The 24,520-nt window shown below is 50.9% G+C and overlaps 1 protein-coding gene across 2 annotated transcripts in view; it reads left to right on the top strand.

Moving 5' to 3' along the window:
- LOC133340317 (junctophilin-3-like) overlaps positions 1–24,520 on the top strand; it is a 97,536-nt gene that overhangs the window by 57,522 nt on the left and 15,494 nt on the right. For both annotated transcript variants that reach the window (XM_061548458.1, XM_061548457.1), the window contains exons 4-6: positions 16,127–16,245; positions 21,024–21,374; positions 22,119–22,528. In XM_061548458.1, the coding sequence (XP_061404442.1) occupies positions 16,127–16,245; positions 21,024–21,374; positions 22,119–22,528 (880 nt within the window). The remainder of the gene's footprint in view (positions 1–16,126; positions 16,246–21,023; positions 21,375–22,118; positions 22,529–24,520) is intronic.

Genomic DNA, 24,520 nt, shown 5'->3' with positions numbered 1-24,520 from the left:
TTATCCTATTTGCAGTGCGTTTTGGTATGGGTTTCGTGTAAATATTCTTAGTTTGCACATTTCCACCCTGCGATGTCCTGTAACTGCCACCACTACCGACGGCCTTGGGCTGTAGTTGTGTTGTAGAAGAGCTGCTTAGCTCAGTGGGGCCTTACCGGCCGAATAAATAAAGTCTGAGTATGGCATCGGGTCATTCTGCAGGTGCTGGATGGATTGCTATTGGCACCACAATATCACGAGCGTCACATTGGGGGGAAGTCAAGAATGGCTGTCCAATTGAATAGACTCGCCCCCGCCATAGGAATATGGAATTTCCAGGGCTGTGAACAGGAGATGAGCACTGCCTCGAAGCACATATGGACAGGACACATTTGACCGTTGACTATACCATATAGCATGCTCTACGTTCTTTGATGTGCATTATCCAGGGGACTATTTTTTGTCGGTATCAAGATGATGAAAAAATAATAGGCTTTATCCTTTACTGCAATAATACGGGAGGTGTTAAGATGTTCAAACAGAGAACTCCAAAACGCGGACGGCACAATGGCAATGCGCTCTCTGGTCCAACACTGGCGGCGAGACAAGGCCATAAACAAGGCTGTCTCTGGTACAGGCCAATCGGTGTCAAAGACAATGCATACATTATAATCAAAACACGTTTGTTTGCATGTCGTCTCACGAGAATGTGTGGTTAATGCAGACTTGATGCCTTGTGATAGGCAATAATACCTCCTGTATTATTGCCGGAAAGGGTAATGCCTATTGATTTTCATAATTAATATGCATTGTATTCCACAATGGTATAATTTTACGTGCGTAATGCACTCATCTCACAGATGTTCGGGCGTTAGGTCTCGTGCTCTCGCGTCCGGTGCACACTGGATGAGAGCAACGTGAGTTGCCTGGATGTCATGTCGCGATTTCCTTTCTTCCCACTACAAAGACAAAGATTCCCTGTATAGTCTGAACACACTGTTGGAGCAAGTGCTGTTAGCGAGCACCTATGAAGGCCAGCAAAGCACACGCGGGGGTTGGTGGCCAACACGACGCTTGGCCGCCTTTGTCTCCCCATTGGCGATGTTTACACATTGACTGGGTACTCATTTACTGTTCGGTCAACCTAGGGGAGGCGCGTGATCGGTTTAGATCATTGTCATCGGTGGTGTTGGCCATGAGTAGGAATCGAACTCAGGTCGCTGGGTTCGTAGCGCAGCGCGCTAACCACTACACCACCGCTCCCCACTATACGCATACCAGCACGTACCGCCTCACTGTAACTTCCAGACCTTTGTGCCTTCCGCTCTCTTATTGGGCCCTCTCGCTGTCTGTTATTCGGCGTGCTTTATGTCCGACGTTTTATTTATTCAGGAACCAAAATTCCATACTTTTGTTTGAAGGAGCTCCCACCGAACGACACATGTGGCGCAACCCGAAAACCCATTGAAGGGTTCCACAGCAGCAGGACCGCGAAAACCCACGCAACGGCCTTGGGGTGTAGCTTACAGAGAGCGCTAGGGTCACGGTCGTGCCATTGCGGTCTGTGGCATAAAATACGCGCTCCCCCATGTCCTCCGCACACATAGATAAAGATCCCCCATATAGCCTTTTAACAGACCGTTGGGACAAATGCTGTTAGCAAGCACCTATGATAGCCAGCACAGCACACGAAGGGGTGGGTTGTCAGCACCACCACACCCGGTCGCCTTTGTCCCCCCAGTTCTGATGTTTTCCCACTACACCAGCTATGCATTTAAAGCTGAGTCGACCTAGGTGATGTTCGGGGCCAGTTCAGATATCTGTCATTGATGTTGGCTGCGAGTGGGAATCAAACTTGAGTTGGCATTTTCGCCCCCCCCCCACACCCTCCGCACACGCATGCACAGATACGCATACACGCACACGCACACATGCACACAAACACACGCACACACACGTGCACACACGGCACACTTGTGAATGTAGCGAGAGTTCGTGGAAACATTTGAGTGCAGAGTGAGTTCCATGAATGGCGAGATATTTCATGTCTCAATGATTTTTAGGGATAAAATAAATGGTTTTGGAGACAAAAGCATCTCATTAGGAGAGCAATTTTGACAGATGACTCAAACTCCATGGTTATTGTGAATCCAGGGCTTCCCGTTTGATGTCGGCTTTTGCTCTGTCTACACCGTTTAACAATGCAACCGCTGATTGCTTTACGGACCGCGTCCTGTTTGTACTTGTAACTTTGACAGCGCCAAGTGCTTTAGTTTCATCACTAATAGCCTATATTAATGTAATATTTTGGAAATATGTCTTTAAAAAAAATAATACAGCATTAACTGAGAAATGAGCAGTTTCAGTAAGGTTAGACGTCTGATGTTGGTGATCCTTATAATGCAGTGATGCTGTGTCATCTTAATTTCCCTCTGTATTCATAATTCTAAAAAATAAGCAAAGTCTGAGGCCTTCCCATGGCTTCAAATGCTTCATTCATCTCTGAAGATGCCTGAATGGATGTCACCACCACCGCCACTCTATATGCCACGTGGCCTTTGTGCCACGAATGTGTGTGGCCAGATGTGCTTATGCTATACACTGTGCACGTGTAGGACATTTTACACGTGTTCGTGCACTGTAGGCGCACTTGCTTGGTACGTATGCTATACATAGTACACGTGCCATACATTGTGCATGTGTTGTGCGTTGATTGTGTGTTATGCACGTGTTGTACACTGTGCTGTTGTTGTGCACAAGCTGTGTGCGTGGTCACGGGCTGCTCACGAGCGCCACACGCGTTGGATTGTGGTGTCTCACCAGCTGCAGGAATATTTTCCCGGTCTTTGGCAGACTGGAGTAGGCAGCGCTTGACACCCATAGATGTAATAACAGCATAGGTATACTGGACGTGGTGTTCCGGGTACATGGATGTTTTAATACGACTCTCCTCTGGTAAACGAGTGCGGCGAGCCCGCATACTGACGTGGGTACATTGCCATCGCTCGTTTAACGCCTTATCAGCTCTCGCACGCGAGCACGCACGCACGCCGCGCTTTGGGGCCAGCGCACCTCGAACGTCTGGCCAAGTCCTCAACTCAGTTCCGCCGCACAATCTCCCGCGAGATAATGTGGGAGCGTCACCACCGCCCATGACCTTGCGGCTGGTGCGTGCGTGCGTTCGTATCGTCGGTGCGCGAGCAGTGCCTGTCGCGCCAGCCGCTGCGATCTTCATCCTTGCACCTCTGAGCTGCTCTCCCTCTCTCTTGCAGAGGGAGCAAATCCTGTGTGGCAGCGCATTACAAGTTGACATTACTACTACCATTATGATTAAATGCTCTGGTCGCAGAGCCACCCAGCACCCCCACCCCCTCCCCTTTAAAATACGTTTCACTCTTTTGTATTCCTCTAATCTGTTCATGTGAACGCTGTACAGATATGGATCCACGTGTGTCTATATTCCTGTGACAGATTCGGTCACGTTGGGCTAAATGGCCGGGCTGCTCTTTGCGATGATAACGCGATAACCGCAGTGAGCCCGCATGCCTGCCTACCAACGGGGCACTCTCCGGGGATGTCCCGGCGATTTTGTACCACCGCACATTTCCGTGCCGCGACCCCCGGGATGCCCCACACCGGTGGCTCGGGGGTCCAGGGGGGGTTAGGGCGGTCACCTTGACACATTCTCATCATCGGTGATCTCCTCCGGCGGGTGAGGCTGCGGTTGGTTACGTACAGTGGGAATGAAGTTCAACATACATACATACATGCAAACCACGTGCTCAGCCACTGCATGCCCAAGTAGCTTCTGGTTGGCCAGATAGAGGGGGCTAAATGGGCATGGCACGGGCTGGAGAAGAGATGGCCTCTTTCGGTATAGGAGGATGTGGAGCTGAGTGGACTTTCCAAAGACTGGTACTGTACCAGCGGTGTGAATGTCGGCCTCTGTGTAGGAGGCTCGTTGTTGTGAGAGTGTCTCCTCCAGACGGCAGAGGAGCGACGCTCACAACAACGGGCAGAGCGCCTAGGTTAAAATGCAGCAAGTTGGCACAGTCGCGTAGCACTTGTGTCTCGGAGTGCATCTGGCCTGGCACAATATCCATGGTGACGTCACCCCCACTTAGCGAATGGCGGCTGTCGTTGGTTTTGTGTATAGTTCAGTGTGTAGTTCTGGGTGTGGTTCCACGTGTGTATGGTTTGTGTGCTGTGGGAAGCAGTAGTGTCGCGGTTATCGTGTTAAGCTACAAACTTGGTGACCCGAGTTCAATTTCCAATTCACGGCCACCACCAGTGACGATTGTCTGAAGTGGTCCTGGGCCTCCCTTAGGTTGACTCGGCCTCAAATTAGTACCTTGTGCAGTGTTTAAACATCTTCACTCGGGATACAAAGGCGGCCGGGCGTGGCGCTGGCCACCCACCCCCTCATGTGCCGTGCCGGCCTTCATAGATGCTACTTGCTAAAAGCACTTGCCCCAACAGTCTGTTCAGGCTATACGGGGATCTTTGTGGTTTATGTGGGAAGTGGTCTTGTGCAATACTTAGCGTAATTCACTACGTACCCAGCCACTTGAGTTTGATTCCTACTCATGGCCAACACCAGTGAGAATGATCTGAACCACTCCTGGGCCCTCCCCTAGGTTGACTCAGCCTCAAATGACTACCCGGTGCGATTTGTATACTTTGGAGAGAAAGACGGCCGGTAATGGGATGCCGGTCATCTACCCCAACTTGTGCCGCATTGGCCCTTAGTACATGCTCGTTAACGGCATTTGCTCCAGTCTGTCTAGGTTACGTAGGGATCTTTGTGTTTTTTGTGCGTAGCACGCAAAAAATATCCGGTTACAGAAATCCACTTCTAATGTGGAGATGTTGGGTTTAATCTGCAGTTCCAGCCATCCTTGACTCCACAAAAAAGCCCGTCATAAAATGAGCATGAATAAAAGAGTGCACCTGAAAGAATCTCAGAAGTGGTTCTGTGATATCATCTATCCAATGCCATTGTCAAAAATCAGTTAATGCAAAGCTGTTGCAAGATTTTCATTTCTTGTCCGGACACCATTGGCACAATTGTAATAACACTTTGGGGAAAATAATGGGTTTTTTTCTCCCAACTTTTCACTCCGTGTACTTCACGCAGCGCAATCGTTTTTAGACACTCGCGCCACTCCGACAGGCACGGCCTTCGAGTGCCGGGGGTCATCTCCCGCACACGTCCTCATAAACACGCGTCGCGCGCCACTCATCCCAACTCCGGCGTGTTGATTTTAGGCACTTAATCTGTTTTCTCTCCTCAAGCCTTAAGGCAGAGTCGCGCACGCGTGCCCACGCGAAGTTGGCACGCGACGTCCGCCCGTGGGGGACTCGCGCTCGACAAGCGTCCATTGTTTTCCTGACAAGTGCGGCACCGGGTGATGATGTCGCTGGTCGCACAGAGAAAGAGAGAGGGGGCCGCTCAATGAACGGACCACCGCCAGGCCGACCGCTCGATCAGGAAAGGTGGCGAGGCGAAGCTTCGGAGCCTGAGAATGTACCTTCACTTTAAATGTGCCGATTAATAATGACACACCCCGGTGGCGTCGGTAATGAAAACATTTAACGGGGCCTGTAGGATGGGAGGCATTTATTACAATTCCTCGCAGTCAATATTTCCGATTTGCGCCGAGGAGAGACATTAATCGGATAATTTTAATTGCCATTTTTGTATGCATGGCCCTGGCGAAACAAGAAATATTTTAAAACCGTCATGGCTGACGTCAACGTGGTTGCCATGGCCACATCCCCGGGGGGGAGGGGGGAGGAATGTCACATGATCACACTCATTCAATGGATAGGCTGTTTTTTCTACCCGGACTCCCATCTGGGGGGGTGGGAGAGCTGTGGATCGGGATGAGAGGGATGGGTGTGCTGGATTTGGATGAGAGAGACGTTGGGGGTTGATGTGTTTTGATCGGGCTCCTGGATTTAATGGGAGTGAGAGGATGCTGGATTTGATTGGGAGAAATTAAGTGGGGGTGCTGGGTTTTTTTTACAGCGAGTTGTTTGGGGGGAGTGGGGGGTAGGGACTCGGTTATGTATGAGGAAAGAGAGCTGGAAGTCTGCGTGGGGCTGTCAGTGGGGGTTGAAAGGGGCAAAGTCTTCTGGGATGTGTTTGCGTGTGTAGATCAGTACATGGCGTAGCGGTTAGCGCACTGCGCTACCATCCCGGCACTTTGTATTGTACGTGAAAAGGATCAGGGATTTAGTGGACACGTGTGGAAGATGTGGGAACCTGGCTGATACAGGTTGGAAATAGGCTCCTGGTTAACTAGGATGTGGGCTGTAAACAGACACTTTGGGGGTTGTGAACCTAGGTGACTTTGTATAGGTGGCATAATAATAGCTGGCAGATGCGCTGCAAGTGGGTGATGTGACCGAGAGATGGGACGTAGGTGGGGATTGCGAGCTGTAGATCCGCGTGTGTGGCTAGCGGTCGGCAACGGCTGGCATTCAGCAGCAGCTGCGCCTACGGCTCTGGGAAGGTGGCGTCGCGACAATGTTTTTGGTGCCGGGTGAGAAACCGGCGAATCCTGACGCTGCTGCAGTAGCAGCAGCTCCTTCTTTTAACTCTTCAGCCGCCCACACACAGAGAACACACTACGTACACCCACAACTGACTATGCACGAAGACAAAGATCCCCATTATAGCCTTCACAGACTGTTGGAGCAAATGCTGTCAGCGAGCACCTATGAAGGCCAACATGGCACACGTCGCTGCCTTTGTCTCCCTAGTGGCGATGATTACACACAGCACCATGTACTCATTTGAGACTGAGTTGACCTAAGGGAGTCCCAGTTCAAATATTCGCCACTGTTATTGGTGATGAGCGAGAATCGAACTTGGGTCTGTGGGTTCGTAGCGTAGCACGCTAACCGCTACACTACCGCTAACTGCAACACCACACAGTACTGCACACAAAACACACAGAACTGACTACACACAGACACAAATAGAACTGCACACTAGGCCTCCGCAAGGTAAGGTAATTTACCCTTTTTACCGGGTTAAAGGGTAAAGGTGTCGACATGCCAAGGGGTAAGATAAAGGGTAGGGTAAAGGTAGCGCAGAAGAATTACCCGGTAGGGTAAAGGTAGGGCGAAGTATTACCCGGTAAACACCTTGTTTACCGCTCGCTAAAAGCTCTGTGGCGCAGTCCGTGGCCTCCATTTAAAATTGGAATCATCGAGAGTGTTCTATGTGAATAAAGCGCTCTACCTACCATTTACCTGTTATAACCCTTTTTTTCATGTGTAGTACCCCAGTAATTACCCTGTAATCGGGTAATTTTTATGGGGTAAGGGTAAAAGGTAGGGTAAAGGTAGGCGTGTTGCTTTTGACCTTATACCTTACCTTGCCTAGGCCTACTCCACACACAACAACAACAGTAATGGCCGTTCGCCAATAAGTGGTGGTAACATAATTACAGCGCTTGTGCCAGGCTAGGTGCACTTTGAAACCATGTGAACTGTCAAAATCCAGCTGACAGGAGTTCAAGCGACAGACACTAGGTGCCAAGGGTTGACTGACTGAGATGACTGGCAGATGCACCAACTGTGTTCTCCACTGTACCAACTTTCTGATTTTTAGCTGCCCGACACTGCTCATTGTTGTGAAAGCATTGCTTCTCTGCCCTCCATTAATTTTGGTGGGCAACTGTTTCAGTAGCATCCTTCACGACCCTCTTCTTTAGAGGGTGATTATGACTCCACTGGTACCAGTCATCAGCAAGTCCACTCAGCTCCACATCCTCCTGTACCTTGTCAGCCCATTTCTTCTCTAGCCGGTGCCATGCCTGTTTTAGCCCCCCTGTATCCTGCCAAAACAGAAGATGCTTGTGTATGCGGTAGCTGGGAATGTGGACTACATGACCCGACCAACGCAGTTCTCACCTGCCGGAGGAGCTCACCATTAGAACGGTATCCAGATGTATTAAGAATCTGTGAGCTCCTCACATAATCCAACCTGGTTAAACCCAGGATGGATTGTAGGCCGGCCAGCCTGAATATTTAAAACAGGTGCAGATGTTTCCTCAGAGGGGCCCAGGTTTCACAAGCATAGATCAGGGAGGGCTTAACTGTGGCTGAGAAGACCTGCGGCTTCGTACGGAGCGACAGACCAAGTAGCTTCTGCAGAGCATTATGCCGCTGACTGAAAGAAAATGCCACTCAACTGATTTGGCGTGAGACCTCTGCTGCCAAACTGGAAATGGTCATAAGCACACTACCCAGGCATGGAAACTCATCTGCTCTTTCCACAACTGCTCTGTCACTCACTGAGAGTTGAGGAGGTGGAGTATTTGATGACAAGAAATACCCAGGCGGGGGCTCTGTTTTTTGTGGGGCTGATGGTAATGTATGTATGTTGAACTCCTTTAGCACCGTTAATAGCCAACTGCGCTAATCGGAGGTATCGGGTGAAGGACAACAAACAAAACACAAAAATCAGTTCTTAAGAAATGAGTTTTCAATTTCGATTTGAAAGTGCATAGCTTAGTGGCTTCCTAATATCGGAAGGAAGAGCATTCCAGATGGCCACTGAAGTGGATCTGAAAGCACAGGATGCAGTAACCGTCTTTGTTCGATGGTTAGCCAAAAGCCGCTGAGAGGGTGACTGGGGCTTACATGATGGTTTATGCTCCTTGAGATATTGTGGTTTATTTGTGGCAAGCACTGTGTGCTTTTAGCGCGACCTTATAATGTATTCGTTTAGCAGCAGGAAGCCAATGCAGCTCGGCGAGCACCAGACGGACATGGTTGGAACTTGTAGTACCTGTCACGACAAATAATTTTGTGCACGCTACGGCTTCATAATGTTTTTGTCAGACGTCCCGTAGAGTAGTGAATTGCCATAATCGAGCCTTGTCGATACTTTGCTACATGCCACCTTGTAGCATAGTACCTCCCGGGCAGCATTAAACATTTCCACGCAGAGCTGTTTCTGTATCCGGTTTTTGTACGGCCGCTCAGATCTGCCACCGCCACCATTAATTGCAGCCGCCGCCGCAGCCATCAGAACAGCCCAACGCTGGACTCGCGGTCCAGATAAACTGGGTTTTGATTCTAGATGAAGGTGGAGGAAATCTTTGGCAGGTGTGTGCATTTCTCATTCGCATTGCCCCAATGAGTCGTGTTATTGGTGCGTGCGTAGGTTAACTGGTGCCGTCCCCTTGCGGTTGGAGAAAGCGTGCGACATTGCAGGACTGCCCCGAATATTACACCGGATGTATCTCTATAAATAATTGTCCATGCAGATAGACTTAAAACTGCCACAGGAATGTGGAGTTTCCAACCCTGGCTCGGGACTGTCAATGCAAATGAGCACTGCCCCAATGCATATTTGAGCTGGGGGGACACTTTAGTCTGAGTTTGACTGTGCACTGCTCCTGTATCGTATCAGAATTTTTATGTAGACTGCTGGAGGAATCCGATGAGCTATAAAACTCTTATTCAGAGATGTCCTGTAGGGGCGGGTTAGCAAGTTACAACAAACAACCAATACAAAAACACGGTAGGTGTGAAAAATAGAGAAAAGGTAAGCAAGTCATGAAAAATAAACACGTAAATAAAGTAGTTAAGTACAGAGTGCATGAATTCCTACAGATTTTTAAAGCTATGGCAAATGAGCAAAATAAGAACAATAACATTCCCAGACCACACCAAGACAACACACAAGGTTGAACTATCGGCACCGTCATGCTTCGTTCAGTGGGAGGTCTCTCCTCCTCTGCTGTCCCTAGTCTGGAACTCCCTTCCCCCAGCCATCCGTGCTGCCGACTCCCTGCCTCTGTTCAAGTTCAAGCTCGTGCACTTCCTTTTGCCTCTACTCTCTAAGACCGATAACAGGCAGACAGAACGCACATACGCCTGCTGGTTCACCGTGATGTACACGTCCCACTGTTGTTGTACAGCACCATGAGATGCGGTCGCATGTAGACACTACATAAATCCACACTCTGTAATCGTACTGCTGATGAGGTCCTCGAGTGGCATGAATCGCTGTTGATAAACTCAGCCGAGCCCAGTGACGTGAGCACCGTGTGTCCACGTGTACAGGGTGCTTGCATCTCCTGTGTGAGACTCGCGCATTTGGGGGATCTCTCGCACTCTCTCGGTGACGTATACCACAACCATCGCACCCTCACGGTGACGTACATCACAACCATCGCACCCTCACGGTGACGTACACCACAACATCGCACCCTCACGGTGACGTATGCCCCAATCTTTGTGCTGTTCCAGGACTAGGGAATCGATAGGATATTCACAACCTATTGGCGTTCCATCTAGCACTTCCGAGCCAAGAGTTGGTGGATTATCCAGAGATTTGTGAAACTCCTGAACCCCACTGGAGCTGTGACGTGACCAACGCGATGGCGGTACAGCAAATAGATTTATGAACCCATCTGTGTGAAGTTTTGAGTGCTGTCTCGATATGCATGGTGGGTTTTCTTAGAGTTGTCATAGGCCCTGGATAAAATGGAGCCTGTCCAATTTTTGACCTCTTCGTAGCACTGCGCCTGGGTCCTTCGGGCCTGGGGCAGTTGCCCTTCCTACACACTCAATAACTACCCCCACTGCATCAAAGCAGCACTGAGAGCCCGGAAATGGACGATATGTTTCTATACAGCGATGAGCAGCCGCAGCAGAGAAGGCGTCCCTCAATGTTCTGCCTCTTCGTCCCAGCCCCCCCTCCCCCTCTGTTCCTCCTCACCTTTTTGCCGGCACACCGTGCAGACTCACCGGGGCTCTTGCTGCACCCCCCCCCCGTCCCCGCTGCAACTACTTTCACCGCCTTCGCCTCATGTCACCGTTACGGAGGTGTGGGATCGTCGCGGTAGCTGTGACCTCGACGACCCCAGCTCTCCTCCGACGATTGCGTAGTGCAGATCACCGCCATGGGATATTTAAGCCCCCCCACCTCCCTACTGTGCTGGCTTGTGCCGCATGCCACCCCTGCGTGTGTGGCGGCCATGTTGAATCGCCGAACCCACTCTCCTTATAGTTTCACCGTGCCCGAGGTGCGAGCTGCCCTGTAATCGTGTCTCGGCTGCTGATGCAGCTGGAAATTCGCTCGCTCACTGTGTGTGGCGGAATCCGCGGCGTGCTTGCTGGGAGCCACCTCAAAGGCTCGCCTGATGATGGTTTTGTCCGGCTGACAAAGAGCCGCAGCTATATTGGAGGTTCGGTTCTGAGTGATTTGCCCACCCCAGTCGGGCTTTGTTTGAGCTTTGCTGAATTGCAGACATGCCCACCCACTCACTCTCTCACCCACTCACTCCCACCCACCCACCCACTGATCCATTCACCTACTTCAGCCACTCACTCACCCACCCACCTTCACATTTATATTCAGGACAGTGGGAAGATCTATGCTCCAGGATTTGGTGTTCGTAGCCACAGTTGCAAACGTGGGAGTGTTCTGTTTTTCCACGTATAAGTTGGGCATACGTGTCCACCCCAAAGGTTCACATCTGTGAGACCCCCCACAGGAAAAGCTTGGGAAAACCTTGAGTCTGTGGGGTGGGGGTGTGGAGGGGGGGGGATAAATAAATCAATAGAAATGTACTTTCACTAACCAAAATAAAACATTGACCAATTTAAATGTCACGTATAAGGAAACATTGAACACAAATCCCTCAGCCGGTCAGCATTGCTGCTGTGTGATACAAATGGCCTGTCAGATCGTCGCACAATGCTGACACTGCCACCACTTTAATATCCCGTCTACAAAGCGCTCGGAGAACAGATCTCCTCACCAGCTTTGATGCCACGACGTAGTCAAATTGACAAGGAATGTTCGCGGAGTGCGCCCCTCCAATTGCAACCAAACGTTGTCCCTTCATAGCTACCCAGCGATAGAACGAGATTGGCAAGATCCCTCGTAGCGCACGTTGCCTGTTCTTCTTATTTATTTAAAAAAACATTTGGGTGCAATTGTGAACAACAGCCATATCAAACATTAGTACATCTAATCGGCATAATCATTAGTTCACTGCAGCTGAAAGGCTCAGTCCCTACGAAGGTGTGCGGTGAAGTTAGGAGATGCCCCGTGTGCTCTGCATTTGAAGGCCTGAAGACCAGAATCAGTGATTTTGTTGACAATGTGCTCGTGGAGGCAGTTCCCTATCCGGACAGGAGAGTGAAGGAAGCTTCTGTCCAGGGAGCAATGTTCTAGGAGCAGCAATCAGGGAATTACCCCTCGACCCTTCACATCCACGCGTTGTTGTCATTGTTGTTGCTGTTGTTCAACTGGTGCCGTTTACCGTGGTGATCAACCCTCTGAACGTGATTCGGCTCTTGGAGGCTTCGTTTCCCCCACTGGACGGCTGCATCGGCTCCATCAAAAGCCGAGGTCTGGCCATCGGATGCTCACTTCTGCATCCTGAACCTGGATAATCTGTGTGTCGATCCGTTCCAACGGTTTGGATGACATCTTGAAGCTCCAGTCCCTTGCACACAACCTGCTCTCGGCTCCTTGGTTCACGAATGTCATTGAAGCACATGTGTGGTTCACAGCGGGATACAGGGGCTGTCTCGTGGCAGTCATGGGGGAGAAAAGAGATGGGTCACTGAATGAGTTTTAACACCCCCCCTAACCCGAGATAGTTGTGATTAGTTTCCTCCTCTTTTCTCATAGAAAGGCTGTCGGTAAATACTAAACTTTTTGGATCCGACCCTTACATGAAACCCGAATAATCGGCAGCAGCTGCCAGGGAGACGCTGCAGTCAATAGGGTTGAGTGAATTATTTTATAGTGAACTATTTTTTGTGAACTATTTACACGACCATGAGACACTCAGAACTGTGAAAAACCCTCAGGCATAATCCTCGTGTATGATCAGGTAATTGGCTCGCCTTGTGACAGCAGAACGTGCGACCATCGACCAACGGAATGAGGCCTGCCGGAGCCAAGTGGATGGACCAGCGAAGTTCCCTGTGTTCACCGCCCGTCCTGGCTCCGTGGGCTTATGGTGACCTCGGATTGTTAATTGACCCTAAATGCAGCAGCAGTAGCAGCAGCACTCGCCTCAATAGCGACAGCATTAACAGAAACATATGTATGGTAGCAGCAGTAAAAGCAACAATATCAGTTGTAGCAAAATATGTCGGTAAACTCAATAATTTAACACGTAGAATTTTGCGACCAATATTATCCATAAGAGCTTTTTTTGGGTTAGATCGCTTAAATATTAACGTGTCATTACTAATTGGCTGTGTCTGGTGGTGGCGGGTTTAATGGCACATTTATATTTACGCACTCTAGCCCAAAAAAACGCTATTAAACCCAATAATCTATTCATTAGTGCTCGCATTCCCACCATCTGCAGAGTGGCCTTCTGCAGACCGCTGGTTCCAAATGTGACCCTTGCCATGGTGGTCGTGGCAGTCTCTACAAACATTCTGCTCACATGGACGCCTCTGGTCGTGGCAGTGTCTATGAATACTCCGCTCACACGGAATCCGCTGGTCGCTCTGCCTCGCTGTCACAATGGAGCACGCGGCCTCCGTGAACCCTGAGCGGGTGGCAGGTGATGGAGCCGCGACCTTCATTGACGAGATGTTGTATGGAGAAATGCCAACATATCAAAGTATGATGTGAAGTTTTGATCAAAGCTGCAGGAGATCCGGAATTATATTTAGACATGTTTTTGGGAATGTGGAAAGTCAAAAGGATGTCCCACTTAAATGAGCATCAAGGTATTTGTGCTCATCTCCTGTTTATAGCCCAGTCCTGGAAATTCCACATTCCCATAGCAGGGGCGGCTCTACCATGGGACAACCGCTGTTGACTGCCCCACAACGCGGTGTACATTTTATCGTACCCCAGAGGTAAGATAGGCTGAGTCAACACCCCCAGCCAGACTTAGAACTCACAACCTTCCGGTAATTGCGAGCCAGTCGCTCTGCCGCTGAACCGGATCTTCGGGAAATTATTGAGCGGAAAACGGCTCCTTGGAACCGTCGTCGAGCAAAATTCAGAGAAACCCCCGCCACGTTGCTCGCACGATCACAGTTAACACCCCACTTGCCGCAAATGTTAAGCGCTTTCGACGCGGGCTGTGACCAAATTTTAACCCTCCTCTCTTCCCCGCTCAACAATACCTCCGCTCACTCCCCCACTCGCTCGCTCGCTCCCTTACTCACGCACGGATTGCCGTGGTGACTTCATTACGCTGATGGTGGCGAGTGCCAGGAATGGATGGTTCTCTCACCCCGAGCTGTTGCCTTGACGAGTTGTCTCTCATCTCGTCTTGCCGCTGTGCGTGCAAGGCAGGCTGCGTGGTGAATTCACGCTGCTGTTTCCCCGTGACCTATTCAGTTTTATTTTCAAGTCTCAAAGCCGATCCAGAATGACCCAGGTTTTTGTCTTCTATTGTTTTGTTAGATTTTTTATTTTGTCACCCAACAGTGCTTTTATTTCTATTTAGTTGATAACTGTACTTAGTTTTGTATATTTTTACTTTTGTAATTTTGTTGACCCAGAACCTTCTTGCAAAGGAAACTCTTCGATCCTGGTTTTTAGAGTTCTCACCACCTGGTTGAACGCAATAAACTTCAAACTTGTTCTATAATCGGGCTGGATGGGTGGCACAGTGGTTGGCACGCTACGCTATGAATCTCATGACCTGAGTTTTATTCGTGGCCATAGCTAACATGAGCGACGAGTGTTACCTGAACCAGCCCTGGGCCTCCCCTTCACTTATTCGAACTGACCAGTTGTGGAGAACTATGGTCAAACAACCCCCCACGGGGTATCACGAGAGGCGAAACTCTCGTAGCTCGTGGGGCACTGCCTTGTGTGCAAGATCAAATCACGGAACTAGTCAAGCAAACCTTTACTATACTCTGCAAAACAGTGTTCTTCGCATGGCGCTCAGACCAGAATTCGTTCTCAGTTCTGGAGTTCAAGCTGCATGTAGCAATAACAACCAAGTTCATACGAATTTAGTTTTATGTGCTCATTGGCGATTGGGCTAGGACCATCGACCCAACTCAGAGCAACAGAGTAACATTACGGTTGTTAACAACATACTAAATAACCATGATAGAAATTGTTAATTGCAATGTAATATTATCGCATTAACATTAACGTCAGTCTCACCTCCATGGCTGAGCCAATGACGTCTTCACGCCTATTTAAGGTCCGGATCAGGAGATGCCATCACTTGCCAAGTAGCGCTTGCTCCTTTGTCGTCCAACGATTCTGGGTGTAACTTCCAGCAACGCATCGTATCTAATCGTTGCCATTTTCCATGGCTTTCCTTTCACACAAACTGGTTTGCCGAAGACTATCAATTAGCGTGTTCTGTCCATGTGACAACTGGTTTTGTTTGGCTGTGTCGGGTGGACGAGGGTGTATGACACCGCTTGGCTTTACACTTCTGTGATCTGAGCCAAAAACTAATCGTGAATAAAGTGAGAACCCGGTTTCATGATGTTTGTATGTATGAATGTTGAACTTCTTTCGCACTGTACATTACCAAACGTGCGAATCGGAGGTGCGGGGGGAGGACATGAAACTAAACACAAAAATCAATTCTATACAAATAGTTGGCTGAAACCTTCTCAGGAAAGGTGTGGGAAGCTGGAACCATTTCTGGCATAGCCAAAGAGGTTAAAGCCGATTAATTTGTTCATCATCTTGATACCTATCGAGACAACTGCTCGACCAGAGCTATTAATGCTTTTTATAGTTACATTGTCTTTGCACTGTTTACCTTTTGGTGTCCTTTGATGTAGGCCAATCAGTTTCAGGACCCTGCATATATTATCAAAACATGTTTGTTTGCATGTTTGACCACAAGCATGTGTGGTTAATGCAGACTTGATTCCTTGTGATCGATGTCTGTTTGGTATTTGAACATCTAAATACCTGACTTGCAGGAAATGGTAAATTCTCTTAATTTGTTCATCATCTGAAACCCAGATTCCCACCCAGGTGTCAGCGGTGCTGGCTCAGCGTCTCCTACGAGCCCCTCGGACCCCCGTCGCTCACTCTTGGTTTTGATGTCGCTTGTCCTTGGTCCACGAAAAATCCAATGAGATGCTGAACGTTTTCTCTCGCCCCCTGCTCCCCGTGCCGCTCGCCCCCACCTCCCACCACTGTCAGGGCCGCGCACGCACGCGTGAAGGCGGAGGCCGCGGACATGGCATCGCAGACAGCCCATGAGGCCTCCAGCATCGCCCTGGAGCTCGCTGCCGAGCTCTCTCCAGGCTTCCTGTCCCAGGGTACGTGCCGACCGCCACCTCTGCCGCCTCCGCCATCATCACCGACCACTCTAGCTGCCACCACTATCGTTATCGCCAGTTCTCCATCGCTGCCAGCCACCACTACCATCACAATCATCGCGATCATTGTGATCATCGTCATCGCTGCCACTGCCATGACTATCACTGCCATGACTACCACTGCCACTGCTTTCATCAACACCGCTGTCGCCGTCGCCGTCATCATCGCCGCCTCCGGCACCACCACCACCATCGTCACCGCCAAACGTCATTGCACACTCAGTGCGTGATTCGTGTCAGTTTTTTGTTGAATTTAAAGGTTGGCCACCCTAGCCCATTCGGATGTTCGTTCGTTGGTATGTTTGCCTAGCCACCCAGATCAGACGTGGCTGCCAATGTCTGCATCGCCTCACTCCTCTGCCACACAATCTCTCGGAATATGGACATCTGTGAAAATTATCTTCATGACTCATCGGATCCTCTAATCTAAATGGAGATTCTGATTCTGGTTCTGACTTAAAAGAATCGTGGAGTATTGCATGAGCTCGAGCCATGCGGCCTTTAAGTTATAACTGCATCTGAGATTGCGAGGTTTTTTGTGCATTATAAAATCAATAGCTCTCTGAGCACTCTGAGGAGTCGCATACCATTACTGCGTTTGAGTCACTGCTCCAAGGTTCAAAGGATTTTGAGAGGCATGGGCATAACAGGGGCGCTCACCAGTGGAAACAAGACTAGATGGGAGTCTTTCGCACGTTAATTCCTTCTCCACTCATTCACGAAGCCATTAATTAATGAAACCATTCATCGATAAATTCAGTCGCTCGCTCGCGTGCCCGCTTGTCCGACTCGTAAGCGTAAGTGCCCCGCCGGCACAAAGAATTCCCTCCTCCTGAAAGATACTTTTGTTCCCTTTGCCAATTTCCTCATCAGTGTGGATTTTTCTTTGCCTCTCGCATTCAGAGCTGAATCCGCTCAACATCATGGAGTAATATTGGAGGCACTCTGGTCGGCGTCCAGCTTGGTCACCCGCCAGCTGGCACCCGCGCCGCCCATGCCCCACCGCGCGTTCCCGAGTCTTGGTCGTTCGCAGCTCGGCGTGGAACTGCCTCTCTCCTCTCTCTCACTTCCTCCTCGTCCCCCGGTCCCTGGGGCAGTTTTACTGGAGATGAAGGCAACTGGCGGCGTCACCCGCGCCGTGGCCAGTGTGCCTCGCCCGGCGAGAGCGTTCGGGATCGGGGTGACCTTCACGGGGGGGTCGGCAGATTGGACTGCGAGCGCCGCTCACGTCAAGCGCGTTCCCACCAATTACGGTGGCTTTTAACGCTCACGGCCTCTGGTCCTGGTGACCAGGTGCGCGGCGCAATTAGAGGGTGGCTGACTGCGTGGATTTAAATATAATCCGTCTGCGACGCTTGAGCCCGGGTGTGGCTCGTTAGCCGTGGAACCCAAACGACGGACACGGTTTTTTTTGTGGTGCCACGGGCAAAGGCGGGGGGACGGGACACTTTTTCAGTAAAGGAATGTTTTTATTTAGTCAGCTTATTCGTGATTATTAAGTTCACGTGAGTTTTGGTGAAGAAAAAAAAATAATACCGAAATGAAAAATAAGATTGGCCGGTGTCGAGTGTCGTCGGATGTGCTGAAGGGTAAACGTGCAGGGCTGAATTTCTTCGTTCATGCCACTGCTGGTGGATGAGCTCCCACTGGAGGGAAATCAATAAGCAGACAATTTCCTTCCCGTAGCCATCCCTAAGTATAAAAATACAAGTATTTTTATTGTTATTATTATATTCGTAAAAATGTATATACTTGCCATCAACCACACGGCCTTCTGGGAGTCCATAATTTCAGCCGCATTGGCTCAAGAGAAGTAGACACTGGACTGGCCTCAACACACTGTTTCTCATCAGCAGCCAGGGCACCCCATAGAAGGGGGTGGAGAGTGGCGGGGGGGGATTTAAGAAACTTGCACAATCGTTCCAATTGCCGCGTTGGGAGATGGAATCAAGTGTGCCGACTGTTGCACCACCGCGGCAGCGTCATTGACTGCGCGGTTCATTCAAGAACATTCCTGAACATGGCTTTGAGTTTTCAAACAATACTCGGCGGCGTGCGACCACCACAGATCGCAGCGCCAGCCTGCGTGAGTCGCTGCCGAGGCACTTGCCCTATAGCAATCAGCTGGCGCGTTAGGGGGGCAATGGAGCAGCTGGGTGGTGGCGGCCGTCTGTGTGAGAGAGAGGGAGAAGAGAGCCGCTGAGGGACAGGAACGCCAGGTTGCTCAATAAAAATGCAAACCGGGTCCCTTCCCTCTCTATGAATAGTGCACGTGCACGATTCTCCGGCAACAAAAAACGGCGGCCCCGTGATCATCACGCCGGTGGCACAGGCAGCCTGGGGGCTTGGCGGTCGGATCAAGGCAGGGCCAATGCTCGGGACAGGCCGTGCCTAACGGCCGCACGGCGACTTCCCTCCGGTGGGGGGGGACCGGCGTTTGTGGGATTCACGTGGCCGTCGCGACGCTGGACCTTGGCCGGCGCTCGCCTGCGGCTGAAGCAGCGCAGACTCCCCGAGGCCGAGCTGCGAGGCTCGCCCTCCTCCTCCCCGCGGCCCTGCAGCCCCCCACAACCCTATGCCTCGCCAGCGCACTGTGTCCCTGGCCCAAGCCCATATCAAGCCGGGAGCGACTAATTATAGCCGGCTTGGAATTCGTGTAATGGGGAGAACGCGAGGCAGAATCTGCTGAGAGGCAAGGAGAGAGGGGTGCTGGTAAGGGCGGCTGGGGATTGCGGGGGGGTGATGGGAGGGGGTTGTTGGGAGGCAGGGTCGGTTGTTCAGCAAAGAGAGCAGTAGCAGACGTCTCATTCAGGTCGTTTCACAACAAATGTGTGCGCCCAGCACATCTCACTGCGCGCAATCCGCCTTTCTAGCGAATGGACGTGGCCTCACGCATGCGTGCGTGCGTGAATGGAGCGAGCTTCTATGAAGGCCAGCATGGCACACGAAGGGGTTAGGTGCTTGCTAACGGCACTTGCTCTTCCAGTCTGTTAAGGGTATATGGGAGTTATTTGTCTTTGTATGGGGAACAGTAGTGCAGCAGTTAGCATGCTGCGCTATGAACCTGGTGCCCGAGTTCGATTCCCGCTCACAGCCAACACCAGTGACGATTATCTTGGGCCTCCTCTTGGTTGACAAATGAGTACCTGGTGTGGTGTGTAGTAAGCATCACCACCAGGGAGACAGAGGCGGCCGGGTGTGGTGCTGACCCTCCACCCCTTCGTGTGCCATGCTGGCCTTCATAGGTACTCGTTAACAGCACTTGCCCAAACAGTTTGTTCAGCTTTACGGGGGTTATTTGTCTTTGTGCGTATGTGCGCGTGTGTGTGTGTGTGTGCCTGTTGAACAGCTGTTGCTGCTTGTTCTTTAACGCAGGTGCTGTCGGGGTAATGTGCTGCTCTGCACAGAGCTTATTCATAAAAATCAACCCCCCTATCTCGGCTCAAGCCGATGCGATAATCTTCCTTGGGATCCTCTTACCGTGATTTTCACCGGCGAGTTAGTTTTTTTTTTATACAGCTCCAGTGTGTCGTGGCAGTGACCGCGCCAGCATTGACCGATTTATACCGCAGATTCCTGGGAGTTGTTTTTACGTTTGCCGGCATTTCGATTTTCAATGCAAAAAGAACATTCGCCAAAAAATGTTATTAAACAATTCTCAAGAAGCGTTTTTGATTATCATCGAAGTCGGGATGCGGTAAAAGCATTTCACCAATTGGCAGCCGATCACGTACATTAGCAAGGGTTGGCACTTATGCCAATACAATTCTCCTCATTTACTGCATTTGTGTAAACGAATGCATTTGCATCGCTGCGTTGGCTGTGGCACACAAGTATCGAAAACGTTCCTCAATAGTAGTGCCGTGGGCTCTAACAGGAAAAAATAAGAAATATAACAGGTGACGTTTTGGGGTAATGGCACTTCCTCGTAGCAGAGAGAGAGCATCTGCCGTAACGAAGGGCCATTGCCAGAAACGTCGGCTCTCGTGTATATCTCTCCCATTATGTTGGCGTTATTGTGTTTATTTCCTCCGGTTTTGCATACATTCAGCAGGACTACCACACTTCAATTCCCAGGACGTTTCATAATTATGGGGAAGTCGTGGTGTTCATGAACGGCCCTCACCTACAACACCAGGCAACGCGACAGCATTCGCTTCGCAGGCTGCGCCCTGCTGATGAGGCCTAGAGAAGTTGAAACCGGTCCAGAGTTTGGCAGCTTAAAATAAAGCTGCTGGGGAAACATTGGTTAACAAGGCCGAGAGGTCGATTGGTTAATATATTCTGTTCTCCTACAACGTGGTAGTTGTTGCGTTCTGGAAAAATTGCGTTATCATAAATTATATATATTATAGGGTAAAGCACAGTCCGCGATAACACGTGAGATTCGTACACAGGCCGCACAAAAACTATGGTGCGTGGGGTAGCATCTAGAAGCATCCAGCAGCATGCCGCTTTGTGTGATGCTATGCCGAGGCAGCCGTGCGACCGCTTATTCCTACTCGAGTGACGTAATTATGTTCACTTATTCGCGTTATATCCAATTCGCGCTATGAAAACAGCACGCGCCGTTATAGAAGAACAGACTGTGTATTGTTTTATGTTTTAATCTGGTGACACAGATGCCGCCCTTGCACGTTACTTAATTACCCGTAACCCGTCACAACGACGCACAGTAAGCCTCGTCCCTCACCGCCGGCGCCCACTTGCTCCCACAGGGCGCAAGGGGGATGAGGACGAGGACGAGGACGAGTACGAGCTAGAAGACGACGACGCTCCGGTGGAGAGGCCACCCAGCACCGAGCTCTACCGCAAGGGCACGACGCCGCCTCCCAATCAGAGCCCTGCGGGCAGCCTCGGCCCCACGCCGCCCCCGAGCCCGCGCTCGCGCTCTGCGCATGCCAACCCGCCCGCCATCACGGCGGCCGCCAGGGGCGCCGGCCGTGGCGTGCTCAAGCCTGAGCCGGAGCGGCCTGGTGCGAGAAGGGCGGTGAACGCCGACGGACCCGGTGTGCCCAACGGGAAGCAGGGAGCGCGCGGGAGGACGACTGATGCCGTGCCGCCGAAAGGTAGGGCGCGGCCGTGTCCAGCGTGGGGTGCCGCGCGCCACCAGGGCAGGTTGAGGTGCCGGTGGACACGAGAGCCCCTTTCCCACAAGCACGTCTGAGGCAAGTCAGCGAGATGCCCTCGCTGTTATGGGTGGCTGCTTTTCGAGCCAAGCGGGAACTAAACCGTGACATGCTGGCCGTGCGAGATGGATGCCTGTCTCGGTCCCAAGCAGGGCCAGGGTTAGGGAGCATTGTTCATTGCGTGTGATGTCAGTGGCGTGGTTCAGCTTCTACGGTGCAGGGCTTGGCTCGGCACGGCTCGGTTGTGCCACAGGAAGAGATGGAGGAAAATAAGGTGTTGTGATGGAATTGGAGAGGTCTTTAAATCTCATGGAATATTTTATGGATTGCTGATAGACTAGAGTAGGCATTTGACTCGTAGCAGCCACAGCCATGTATTATTTATAATATACAGGCCTGGCTGAAATTAAGCCCTGGAATAAGGGAATAATGAGTTAAGTGTGTGTTCCTTTAAAAACTCAAATCACATCACCCAGGGTGCATCAGATACCGGAAGCAAAGCACAGCGGTGAGAAATTCACCCTCGATAAACACACGCATTTGGCACAACTGTGATTACCTAAGCAGCGGTTTTACTTTGTGAGGGAAGGGCTGTGCAGAGACGTGGCTCCGCGTGGAGGTGAGCGACACGATGCCGGGCATCGTCGGACAACTGCGTGTGTGCGTGCATCTGTGCCCCCGGAGGCTTAGCAGGCCAGAGTGACGGCGGCGGCGGTGGTGGCAGCCGTCGGGAGCCACGCACGCGCTACCAGATTGAGATGAAGCCCCTCCGTCGGAGGGACGGCCTGCAGCACCGAGCCTCGGAGCGGCGCCAGAAGGAGGAGGTGGTCTCGGGCTACCACGGCTATGCCATCTGCCACTCGCCCACCGCGCAGACAGACATCCGGCGGCAGAACCAGGTTGGCGACAACGGCCACCACGACGGCAAGGCGGCGCCCGTGGGGAGCAACCCCGGCTCTGACAAGGGCTCCAACCCAGGCCCCACGCAGCAGCAGAGTAACGCCAGGACGGCGCCCAACCCCAACTGGAAGGGCGGTGGAGAGGTTGACGTGGTGGAAACCGTGGAGGTGGTGGAGTTCGTGGATGAGGGCATGGTGAGGCCAGCACCACACGGGGTGGGGGGGGGGACAGATTGTGGGGTCGGGTCGTGGGGTCGGATCAGCACTCTGTGTCAACAGCCCATGGACTGGAGTGGCCCAGGTGCCAAGCTGCAAAGAGGAAGGGATCCGGGAAATTGGATTGGGGGGGGGGGGCAATTTAATTCCTTGCACGAGGGCCCATGCCAACCACATTACTCCACTGGCCGGTAGGTCAAGTCAAGGGGTCAGGTCTAGGGGTTAGGTTGGGGGGCTCATCGGCCTAATCCACTGACCTAGCCGACCTTACTACCACCCAGTATTTAGACTAATTGTCTGGAATTTGACATCACGATTCAGTTCAAGAAACGTATTTTCTTCTGTCCCATTGCTATATTTTTTTCGGCTGCATTTTCCACCTGAGACTGGAAACCCCAGTGTAGAGTTTGTAGCCTCCTCAACCTGAAGCAATGAGCCGATTCCGCCAAATTTGCAACATTTGACTGACGCTGCGGATACGTAAAATGCCGCTTGTGTACTCTCTGCAACCCAAAAAATATTCAACACATTTGTGTTTAGTGCGGTCTCCAACCCTTGTCGTCCGATCTGTGTCTCTGGCATCTATCCATGAGCTATGCAGAATAGCTAATACCCAAAACGTTACCTATTTTTTTTCCTGTTCAGGCCACGAAGTGTTATTGGCGAATGTGTTGAGTTTTTTACCATTGTGTACACTTGTACACCATTGCCAACGCAGCAGCAGCATTGCCAGATAATTTTGCTCTTGCAAAAGAGCCTGTTGGCCTTCATGAGCTCTCGCCCCTTGCCATGGCTTACTTCTGTGGTGAATAGAATCATGCGTTTAGAGAGTATTTGGCTGCTGTAAATTTCCACACGGTAAGCCACTTTGCTGAGCTATAATTTGTGCCCAGGTCGCTTCTGAAAAGAGCTTCATTGCTCAGTGGGCCTTACCTGGTAAAATAAAAATAGCATCAGTAGTCATAAAATATGAGGAGTTTCCACGTTTTGTTCGCGTAGTCTGTGCCGTCACAGCTCACCCTGCGTGCATTGTGCGTGGACGCAAATCCTGGCACCAATTTCAACAAACAATCGAAACGATCCCTGTAGCAGTACGGGCGCACGCCCACTTCCAACGCGAGTTCGATAAAAACGCATGGAGGTGGTGGCGGAGGGCAGAGACTGCCCCTCCAGGACCCCCCCCCCCCAGTCATTGTCTCTTGAATTCAACTCACAAATCCCGGCACCATCATTATTATTGGGCTTGCTTTGCCCAGGTTAGCCTCACTGAGTATCATCACTATTCTCACAAGGGTCCTGCCAAATGTTCACAGTGTGGGCGAGTGGTTTGAAATGAGTGATTTGCGGGCAATTTGAACAGTGACGCTGGCACACAATGGCCTACTTTTGCGAATTACATCATGGGATCTTTAACGTCCACAGTTGAGCAGATGGCGCGTAGTAAACATTACTATGGTTAGATACCTGATATATTAATCGGCAAGGCCACTGGATTCGAACCGTGGACCTCTCTGCAATAAGCGGTGAACGCGCCACCGCCACCGCTTGACCTGTCATCTCCTGATAATAGATGTGGATCGCGCAGATATTTGTGAGGCTTCCCCGGGCTCCCATGATAGCTGTGGGGAACTTGAGTTACCCCAGATCCCTTGGAACTTTTTCTGATTTCCTCTTAACCATTAATTAATAAAGTATATGGCCAAATATTTCAAATGCAGGATCCTGATGACAATGTTTTTAGACTGTTCCAGGGCTTTCCCAGATAAATCATCATCATCGATTACTGTATTCAGGCCTCCTCAAGCCCCGTCACCATCTCTCCCAACCTCGTGATGCAACAATGGAGAGAGCTCCTGCCCATTAGCTGATGCATCACTCCATCTCCACTTGTCCATGTCTCAAAACCAGTAACATGCAACGATTATAAAACAAAGTGCTGGAATAATATAACCAGGTCACCAGGTGAACATA

This window comes from Lethenteron reissneri, chromosome 9 (genome assembly GCF_015708825.2).
Source record: "Lethenteron reissneri isolate LAM-NWPU_2019-01 chromosome 9, ASM1570882v1, whole genome shotgun sequence".
Lineage (NCBI taxonomy): Eukaryota > Metazoa > Chordata > Hyperoartia > Petromyzontiformes > Petromyzontidae > Lethenteron > Lethenteron reissneri.
The sequence above is the reverse complement of the archived record's forward strand: the minus strand, read 5'-3'. Positions and strand labels throughout refer to the sequence as shown.